This window comes from Micromys minutus (genome assembly GCF_963924665.1).
Source record: "Micromys minutus genome assembly, chromosome: 22".
Classification (NCBI taxonomy): Eukaryota; Metazoa; Chordata; class Mammalia; order Rodentia; family Muridae; genus Micromys; species Micromys minutus.
In genome coordinates, this window is record NC_137957.1 from 14,091,861 (window position 1) to 14,103,101 (window position 11,241).

Below are 11,241 nucleotides of genomic sequence, written 5' to 3' on the forward strand. Positions count from 1 at the left end.
TTATAGAGTATATATTACATATAATATATAGTAGAGTAGTATATAGTAGATATAGTATAGAATAAAATATAGTATACAGTATAGAATAGTACTATATATACATACTATATATTTTGTATATATAGCAATATATATATAGTGGAATACATACACATATATATATAGTGAAATAATAGAAGCATATACATCACAGGTAGAAATCATTAATGTGTGTCTGTAAAGGAGTATAAATTGGGCTTTAAAGCACCAAGAATAATAAAAATGAAATCTCTCTCTCTCTCTCTCTCTCTCTCTCACACACACACACACACACTTACACCAGGGAATCAGAATCTGAAAGAAGTCACAGGGGAGGCAGTGGCCGTCACTGATCTGTCTGGCTGTCTTACAGACCTTGTTCAAATTTTCCCTTTAAAGGAAGGCAGCTCAGACAGAATGAGGGGGAGGAGAACCCAGCCATCGGACTACCGAATTTATATTGTCTCAAGCAAGGCACGGGATGAGTGATATAAACAAGGGGACTACAGGGAAGTTCGTAGAGAATAGTGGAAATTTTACAGCGCTAAAGACTCTCTTCCCTTTCTGTCTGTTTCTTTCAGAACACCCTCCCAGATGGCTGTCCCTGGGACAGTGGGCTCATGCTCTGAGGCATGACAATTAGCACAATTAGATGTGTCACTTGTAAAACAAAGAAATAGCCATGCATAAGACTTGAGTGTTTCCTTCTGGCCATCCCTGGGCTTTGTCCTGTGTATCCATCTAGGGAAAAAAGATAATACGGTTCCCTAATCCTCAAGAAATTTATAATTATGTAAATACCAAAGGAGAATATTTTATTCTAACTCATTTTTGGCTGCTGAGTTTCTCATATGTCATGATTTACATCCCTTTTACCTCATGTTTTAATTACATTTTAAAATTAAAAAATAAGTTTTTTTTTTTAATCAGGGGAATTTGTATAGCAACTGCTAAATCTTATGATTGAATGAAAGCCTCAGAAAGCCCCTTCCTTATATGAATGTCACATGGATATTAGATTACATAGGCTCTGTGGTGAAGATGCTAGCACTCCCTGGGCTAGCAAGCATCATAAGGTCACTCTGAGGGGACAGGTTCAGCATGATGCTAAGTCTCAACATCTGTGTTGGTATTTGTAATCATGTGTGTTTATAAAAGTTTACAACAAGCTCTATTATGCAGGGGGTTGAGTTTGGGAAATGCACCAGGTACCATGAATCACAAACCTCAGTCTGTCCCACAATTCTTATGGGCGGGAGCTCATCCCACCCAGCCTAAAGGGGGTAAGCCTGCAGTGTTCAGTGACCCCCTTTAAATTCCCAAACCACAGAAAGCAAGGCTCACTAGAAGCTCTACTCTGTATTTTAAAGCCATAAAATAAGCAATAAATACAAACTTAGCTAATTAGAAACCAGCAAATTCTTCATCAGTCTGAGGTAAGTCTTCACCACATACACTGAAACTTGTTTTAGAAGCAAAGGGTGATAAATTTTTCCCCCTTCAAGTTATTAACCGAAGGAACTTTTTTCTCATGTTTTGTTTATAACTCTGCCTTCTTAAAAAAGTTCTGTTAGCTTGTCTATGTCCTATTGCTTCTCAAAGCTCCTATTTTAATACACTGAATCAAGATTAAAAGTGGCCTCTTATATATAATATACATTTATAATAAATAATATTAATATATAATATATTGTTAATATATAATGTATAATGTATAATATACTATATCATATATCATATATGGTATACAGTATACAATATACAATATATAATATATAATATGTAATATAACCAGGCACCTTGCTCATCAAAGAGAAAACGGGGATTTTGTTTTATTTTTTGCTCTGTTTTGCTTAAATCCCAACATTCCTTCTGTGGTATGCATTGTCCATTTGAAAGAGTCCCCTGAGTTCTTAAAACAGGAATACATCTTCTCTTTTCAACTTGCCATCAAGAGAACTGAAAGCTGTTCAGCTTCTGAAAGACTTGAAAGAAAGCATTCCACTTCAAAATAGATTTCTTACCTGTAGGGGTCTTCCATGTGTGCTGTGTATCGGGGACAGGGGAATCTCAGGAAGCCTCTGTTGTCCTGGGGCACTCACCCCTTCCAAGATGTTGAATGTTTTCACAGAAACTTCAAGGGTGGGTTTTCAAGGGTGTTTACATTGCTGACAACCTAAACATTGTTTTGGAGCAAAATGGGACGTTTCATTTGGGGACAAGCAAGCTGATAAAGTGCAGCCAGCGTGTCCTACTCAGAGAAGGCGTCTTTACAGGGTGCCTTTAGTCTAGACAGACAGAGAGGAGGGAGGAAGAGGTCATTCTCATTTCGGGGCTCACCTTCTTCATGGTACTTCGGCCAAAATGCAGTAAATGGTTCCTAATAAATCAGACTTACAGTCACCAACTGGCTCACTCAGGAGCCTGTGATTTATTCACCGACATCATAAATAGCACTGATTGATTTACCCCCCTGCTCACATTCCTCCAGGCTGGTAAAACATTTTGTGGGCCAATAAATGTTTGGTACCGAGTGGCAAACACCGAGGATCCCATCAAAGACTTTCTTGAGTGTCGATGTTCTGTTCTATAGGAAATAACTTCTTTTTACTTCACCTCTGACCCCCGGCATCACAAAGATGGGGGGGTGGGGCTAAAGCCAGCGTGTAGCCCGGCTCAAGGCCACAGCGGCAGACGGAGCACAGAAAGATGATCCTGAACATTATTAACCCTAAACAGATGTGGTGATTAGCTTAGCCCACAGTCTGCATGAAGGAGCTCGGACAGGTAAGGCCGGCTGCTTCTGTCTAGGCTGGGATTGCCCAAAGAGATAAATTAGCTCCTATAAATGGAGGGAAAGGGCGTCACTCAGTGGGCACACTTTCCAAAACTCCAAAAGACGAATTCAGTATTTCTGGACTTGGCAGATTTGCTGTGTCGTTGTTATTCTCGCTCAGCTTCCTAACTGTATGAAGCCAACCCCGAAAAGAGCAAAGCTATCTGGCCCTCCTGCTCACACTGCAGAGGGTCATCCTCTGCTCCTTGATGTGATCAAGTTTAAGCATTTATCACGCACCTAAATTATCGTCCACACTTGCCGACCCACTTTAAATATAGAGGAAGGAGCCGTCAAGCCCGGCCTTTGTGAACCAGTCCCCCATGATCGGATAGAAAGGGTTGTCTGAGAAGAAAGGGTGGCTGAACCCTCAAGTGTCTACTGGATACTTACACTAATCTGCTATGATTATTGACATTTTTAGCATTTTCATTCAGAAAGTCAAGACGCAGGACAGAGCTGGGGGGAGGATTGCCCAGTAGCCTGCTGGTTACTGCCGCAGAGGGCACATATTATTACACATTCTTACAACAAGTGGGTTAGCAAATAGCCACCAGCCTCTGGCTGCCAGTGCACGTGTAGACTTGTGTATGTGCACAGACATATGCCCACATGCATGCAAACATGCATACTCAGAGAGAGTGGGAGGGGGAATACCCATGTGTGCACATGAACAAAAGAAAAATGGAAAAAAAAGAAAAAAACCCAGCATAATGAAAAACGGTACAGTTGCCATTAATGTTCAGGAAGTGTTCTGCTGTGTATCAATAAATACAGCAGCCAAGCAGAGTTTTCTATAGGGAAAGGGAAAGAAGGGTTTCTGGCTTGTGCCAGCAATGAGCAAGTCCTCACTCCATCCACAGACTTCACCTGGAGCATATTTTAAAGTACTTTGCATTAAAGTAAGGAGATGGGTGATTTGGGAGGTTTTTCTGGAATGCTTCTTTTTAAACACAAACCCTTTAGCCACATCTCCAGTTATTTCTCACATCCAAAGCTGATGTCCTAACAATAAATAGAGAACTTGGCAGAATCAACCGTCTTTAGAAATTATGGATCCTGAAATTTCTGAGCAACTCGTACGTGATGATTTCTCTAAGTGAGGATTGTGACTTCTAACTCAGGATTGAGAAAAACAAAAACAAACAAACAAAAAGAGAAAAACCCACATCCTTTGATCCCATGACAGAAGCCCTTCGTTTCCCAGAGACGAGTACTACATCTGTCCTAAGACTTTCCATGAGAGAACTCTATTAAGACACACATCAGTGCGTTTCATTCCTGGCAACTTAGCAAGGCCTTGTCTCAAAATTAAAAGTGAAAAGGAGAAGCTGGGGACGTACGGCAGGGTCCTAGATTCTATGCCTAGCATCATGACAATATGGTTTAAGAAACTAAGGACATCTTTTTCTCTTCTCCATGGAGAATTATTTAACAACAGTTGGTTTCTTTTCTTTTTCTTCTTCCTCCTCTTCCTCCTCCCACCTCCCCTCCCCCCTCCCTCCTTTTTCCTCCTCCTCCCCTCCTCTTCCTCCCTCCTCATTTTCTTCCTTTCTCTTCCTCTTCCTTTTCCTCCACCTCCTCTGAAGACTCTGCTGTTCACAGGTATAAAGGCAAACGCAGAATGGGTGACTGAATTAATAGTCAACATTTTATACCTTCCTGGAGCAGAGCATCTCTTTGTGAGCTTGTCACACTCCTGCCATAGAGCCACACAGTGCAGCCTCCCACAATGGAAGTAAGGCTTCGATCACATGACCTCGAAAGCCACCTCACTGAGTGGAAGGTGGCAGGAACTAGGTGTCACTGGGTGTTGTGTATTGTTGTATCTATGTGGCACTGACAAAGATTATAACTAGGACTCACAATATATTATAACAAATAGCCCAGCTTTGCAAATCTTGTTCTAAAAGGCGTGGTCCCCTCCCAGCATTCCACTAACATCCCCCGCCCTTTGTCAGGTTCTGTAGTTTATGTACGTTTCATTTCATGTGGTTTTTAAAAACATGCCTCGGAGTGTTCCTAGTTGGAGGGAATAATCACTTGTCATGACATCACAAAGCCCCAGTCCATTTTGAGTCAAATTATAGGGCATGGGGTGGGGAAAAGCAGAAAACCTTGACTGTGATTTTCTGGGTCCTTCGGATAAATTGCTAGGGAGGGGAGCCTTTGTTTCTCTTCTTAGAGGATGGGCTGAAAACACTCATGAGCTCAGTGTGTTAGAATCTCATTTCGCTGCTGTGGTCCTTCAGCTCTGTTGGTGCTACTGCGTGTTATGTTACAAAAGCACTTCTAGTCTGGGGCAGCAAATGATGAAAAACTGGTAGAATTCTTTGCAATTAAGAAAGACATACAGAGCTGGAGAGATGGCTCAGTGGTTAGAGCACTGGCTGCTCTTCCAGAGGTCCTGAGTTCAAATCCTAGCAACATGGCATGTTTCATATAAAGAGGGCCAATCTTAGTTGTCACTCCCCACAGAAGCTACCTGTGGCACTAGGCCGTCATGTAATTGATGTCTTATTTTCATTGTGGGAGAACAGCAAATACAACAACAACCATCTTGTTGCATGGAAGCTCACAACCATCTATAATGGGGTTCGATGCCCTCCGGTGTGTCTGAAAATACTGAAAATAAATCTTAAAGGAGAGGAGGGAGGAAGAGATGGGGTGTGGGGAAGAGATGGGGGAGGAGGAAGGGAGAGAGAGAGAGAGAGAGAGAGAGAGAGAGAGAGAGAGAGAGAGAGAGAGAGAGTAAATACAGCCGGTGATTGTGGTACATACCTTTAATCCCAGCACTGAGTTTGAAGCCAGCCTGGTCTACAGGGTGAGTTCCAGGACTTCCAAGGCTGCACAGAGAAACCCTGCTCAAAAACAAAAACAGAAAGGAAAAAGAAAATATATTCAAAGGTTTACTACAGCCAGTGTGAACTTCCGTGATTTTTCCCCTCCTTACCATACGTAACACAAAGATTCGCAATGTCACCTGCCACCAAGTTTGCAAGGTCTCTTCCACTGCAGGCCTCCTGTCCAGTCTCCCTCTAGAACTTAAGCCGTGAGCTCCATTCTTATCTAAACTTGAGTTAACTCTGAGAAGCAGACTTTCTGCCTCTCTGCTCTATCATCACTTAAGGTGTGCCCAAAGGTGTGAGCATGGTGCTGAACCAACCCGAAAGAATGGCATAAGGGGTTCAATCCGCATTAACAGAGTTCCACACAAGCAAAAGAAAACCCAGGGCAGAGTGAGTGCACGTTTCTCATAGTTATAACAAAAGTATAGTTCCCTGTCTCCACCCACTCCCCTTCTCCCTCCTAGTGGTTTTCTGCTGGTTCTTGTAATAAGCAGTCGTGTGACTGGCAGAGACGTGTTCAGTGTCTGGGATTTATGGAGTGATACACATTAAAAATGTCCCCATCCAAGTCTGCTCCAAAAAGTCCTTTTAGCATAAAACTCCCGAGGCTCCACTGCAAACAGGTAACCCTTGACCAAAGTGCTGGTGTTTGGTTCTCCAGTCCATTAACCAGCCCCCAATGAGATGTGGGTCAATCTCAGGCACAGCCTGTTGATCTCAAGGCTGCCATGGGAACTTAACAGCCTTCAAAGTTCCTTGTGACACTGTGGCAGATGTGAAGCCACCTTTAGAAACATCTGGAGGCGCAGTTGTGACCCAGAGCCCACCATGTCTGCCAAGTTACTAAAGAGGATCAAGCCTCGAGGTAGATCTCAGTGGTGGCTGTATCATTCCTTTGGGGACAGCAGGGACAGTTGCTTATCCCAGATACCCCTTGTTCCTTGAACAGCACCGGAGCCCTGGGGTTAAGCTTGGTGAAACGGGAGGACTAGAGTCAGTTTTCTAACCATATCTTTGTACCCAACAGGATTTTTTTTTCTTTCTTAGTTGCTTACACCCTGGGGTGGAGGTGGGGGAGCCACACATGAGGCAGAAATCCAGGTCACATAGAGAGATGAGAACTGGGGTTTGAGTTGGGAAGTGATACTCGCCTTAACATCATCACCCTCTTAGCCAACCTTGCCTTGTTTTGGAGGGAGGCTAGCCGAGGCTGTGCCAAGAAATAAGTTCTCCACTAACTAAGCCTTCGAGAAACCCGCCGTGCCAAACATATGATAGCCACATTGCCACCCAACGTTCGGTGGAGTGAGATTTCCCGCCCCGAGCTCCTCATTAAGTTCCCAGTCTAATTGATAGTTACGAGCAGAAGAATTTCAAGGTCAGTGGAAAGATACATAAATAAAACTGTGTTAAAAACTGCTAAGCAAAGGAAACAAGGGACTGTCTCTTAGGGCTGAGTTACATCTAAGGGGATTGACTATTGGGGTTTTTTTAGGCACTCACATCTAGCAAGGGCCCTGGGAACCTTCCACAAAGCTCATTACATCCTATTCGGTGCAAGGTCTCCCATAAGTTCACAGCCTAAGAAATTCTAGTTCCTTCCCAATATTCAAGTACTTGGGTTCCCAGATAGAAGAATATCAAGCTGATAGAAACTGAATAATTACAGTTCTGTCCACGGGGTTTCCAGCCTGACCTTATCCTATTAAATCTGCTCACTGTGCAAAGGTGAGGTGTGACACAGTGGCCCACTCCTCTGCAGTGGCCTCTTCCAGAGGAGCAACCTAACGTGAGTCCACACCTCCTGTCATAATGGGAAGTGAGTCCTTTGGGAGAGGACAAAGAGGGTATCTGCCAAACAGTTTAGTGACTTTCTGGAATTTAAATATTAAATGAAAAAAAAAAAAAAAAAACAAAAAAACAAAACCAAAAAAAAAAAACAGGGTCATAGGGCAGCCAATCTTCTCTCTTCATCTGCCCGTGGCTTTGACTGAACTACATACTCCTCTCTAACCAGGACACCACAGAGAATCTCGGGGTCATGGCCTGTTGCCTCAAGATGTGAAGCCTACAGTTTGGCGGGCCTGGGAGGGGAAGGGAGGTGGCTTCATTTGTTCCACGTTTCCCACAAAACCAAAAGCAGACTAAACAAAGTCGGCATGAACTGCCATGACTGGATGCTGCCGAGATTCTGTTTCTGAAGCTGTGATTCATTCATTTGTATGTGTGTTTATCCCCAGGATTTACAACTCTCTCTGTCTTTAGGGGGAAAGAGAAATGTTTGAAATCTCTTGTGAAGGACTCAGAGGAAGCTGTAGCAAAACCAGCTCTCTCTCTCTCTCTCTCTCTCTCTCTCTCTCTCTGTGTGTGTGTGTGTGTGAGTGTTTGCGTGTGCATGTGTGTGCAAGCTCCCATTCGTGTGAGGGGATGAGCAGCTTACCAGGAGAGCCTCTCCCCTCCCGCTTGCTATGTGTTGGGAGAAGCGTCGCACATGGTAACATTTAGGAGCCCCTTCACAGCTGAAGTGTTTCAGACACTAATGAATGGAAGTTGGGTTGTGAAGGACAGACAGGCTCTGAGGCGTGCTTTACTGAGTGGTATACCGTAGTGACCTGGGAAAGGAAGCAGGGTATAAACTGTGTCAGTTAGACACCCAGACAAAATGAAGCCATGTGGAAAATCAAATCTATTAAAGTATGAAGGCTGTTGTAAGCTGACCATCCTGAAAGGGGCTCCATTGGCTGCCGGGGTAAATGTTTACCTCTCTCCTGGATCTTTTTCACATGCCGTCTTTGGAGACAGCCAGCAGTATTTGATAGAAATCACCCTGCCGCTAATGACACTCTTTATCCGAAATGTTTATTATCCCCACTTTACCGCCCATGTCCCGAAAGGTATTGCAGGTTTGTTAAATAAGCTAAAGCTAAAAGAACTGTGTAGCTCACACCAGCTTGCAGGAACCCCAACAAATTCCAGAGCCATCAAGAATGAGAGGGAGGGGGTGGGGTGGGGTTAGATTTATATGGAGGAGAGGCCCTGAGAAAACATATATATTAGGTTTTCTCTGCTTGGCTAGTCCACCGTTAAATGTTTGCCTGATGTTGACGGATTTAGTATTGAGATTGAGCAGTTATGTCAAACTTAGCCCGTTGCCTCAAAACTTGCTTTAATAAATGTGAAAATAAAGAAATAGCTCTGGGGAGCGGTGTACTTGCAGAGCTGGTCTGCTGTTGCTCTCCCACCGACTCTCTGAGGAGTTCTACCCCAGCCCCCTTTGACCTAAACCTACCCCTACATGCCTTGTAACCTTGGGCATGTTGCTTGTCTGTGCACTACACTAAGAAACACATCTAAAACACCCAAACAGTGTCAGCTACCACTATCAGCATCTGGTGGGTGGATTTACTTTCCTTAACACGGTTTTTAAGAGCAGTTATGACAGTTTTAAAAAACCCGATGACTGTGGCATGCTGTGTGGGAAAATAAATCTCTTTCTTGGTGAGTAAAGGCTCCAGGGATCCCACAGTCTCCTGACCAGCAACCATGATGCCTTAAGGCAACAGTGACTAGAAGCAGTCCTGGAAAAAGACAACCCCTTGATTCCTCAATGACTTGGGTCAGGGGCCTGGGAATAGAGGTCACGCAGGGTCCCTGCCATGCTCTGCTTAAGCAAGCACAGCGTGGTGGAGGCGGTGGTACTCGGGCAAGCATTGCACCAGGAACAAGGCCTAACCTACCTGCCCTCTGTGTGTTGCAGGAGACTGAAGAGACATCCTCACAGGAGTCTGCAGAGGAGGATTAGGGGACGCCGACATTCGATTTCTACCTCAGCATCAGTTGGATCTTTCGAAGGGAGGTTACTGCAGTGACCACTTACTCTTTCCACTTTCTGCGGGGTGGGGCAGGGGCGGGGCCGGGTGAGGGGCGGGGCGGGAGAAATCACGTAACCTTGGGAGGGACTATATTAATCACTTTGTAATCCCTTCACAGTCCCAGGTTTAGTGACAAACTGCTGTAAACACGGGGGACACAGCTTAACAATGCAACTTTTAATGACTGTTTTCTTTTCCCTTAACTTACTAAATAGTTTGTGGATCTAATAAGCAAGGGCGTGTGGTTGAAGAAAACCTCAGTGGTGGGTTTAATCAGTCACTACATGCAAACCCTAAACCGGCACCCTGGTGACCGGGGCCATTCGTATAAGAAAAGCATCGTATGTGACTCTGTGCCCACTCAAATGCCACCCCCACCATAATCATAGAAAATCTTCTGCTTAGGACACCAAAGATGAGGACTAGACACTACTCTCCTTTGTGTTTAATCTTGTAGACACTTACTTGATGATTTTCTTTTTTTCTTTCTTTCTTTTTGTTTGTTTGTTTGTTAGCTTTTTAATTCTAAGCGAGACAAAATGGCACATCTTTTCGTACAGCTAGCAAACCAGAATAGGTTATTCTCATTCTTCAAAAAGGGAAGTAAACAAACCGATGTTGATTCCTACCTTTACGGATTCACACACATCAGCAGGAGTGATAAGCCCACAAGCTCTTTCCCTCCTCGGGAGATCTACACAGCCGAAAGCCACTTAGCAATAAATGACACTTGTCAGCCTCGACGCATCCAAGATAACTAGGCGAGGAAAATGATGCTTTTTTGGAATCTAACGGAAAGGTCCAGAACCTGATGGACTCACCCAAGTGATGACATGGAAGGGGTGAAACAAAAATGTCCTTTGCTATATAAAAGGACACTATGTTTTAAAAAGAAGAAACAAAAAAGAAAAAAGCTCCCTCTTGCTGTTGCCCTCTCTCCTCCCTTCCCTCTCTCCCTCACCTTTCTCTCCCCCCCATATTCTCTGTTCTTCACTGTGCACCAGTGTCCGTGAGAGACCACAGTACCACTTACCTCAGATGAAGCCTGTGTGTTGACTCCAGTGACACCTCTCGTTCTCACATGAGACGGCGGCCGGGTGCATTATCTTGGTCCATCGCTGCATTCACGCTGCACTTTTAGCCAGAGATGCAATAACCCCACTACTCAATACTACCTCTGAATGCTACAGTGAATTTACAGTCCTGTACTTGTTATCCGATGCTAGACACAAGCCCTGCAAGAGAAAGATAAACAAAACACAACAACAACAACAACAACAACAACAAAAAACCTTACTGGGTCCACATCTCAGCCACCCACAGTTCTTGGTCATCATTCTTGTCAAAGAAGCACTCTTAATCTGTCTCAGTGTGGCTATGCATGTTTCTATGGTTTTTTTTTTTTTTTTTTTTTTTTTTTTTTTTAATTAAAATGTTACAAATGCTTGTGGCAGCTTCCCTGCTAGATTGATTGCTACATTAATTTGAAACAGTTTTGAATCAAGTCGCTCCTAGGTTCTTAAGGATAATTTTCTTTAGTGACACTACATTGTATCACACACACATAAACATAAGGCTCACACACACACACACACACATCTGTAGTGTTCAAATATAAGTCTCCAAGTCTGTACCTCAAAAAAGGACTTAGTGATTCGCAAGGACC

The 11,241-nt window shown here is 43.7% G+C and overlaps 1 protein-coding gene across 1 annotated transcript in view; it reads left to right on the forward strand.

The window, feature by feature from the left end:
* The window catches only part of HMGA2 (high mobility group AT-hook 2), a gene marked incomplete at both ends in the record, with an annotated part of 105,837 nt that extends 96,332 nt beyond the window's left edge, over window positions 1-9,505 (forward strand). The window contains one exon of the mRNA XM_080934973.1: window positions 9,461-9,505. Coding sequence (XP_080791099.1) covers window positions 9,461-9,505 — 45 coding nt within the window. The remainder of the gene's footprint in view (window positions 1-9,460) is intronic.
* Window positions 9,506-11,241: the final 1,736 nt, after the last annotated feature.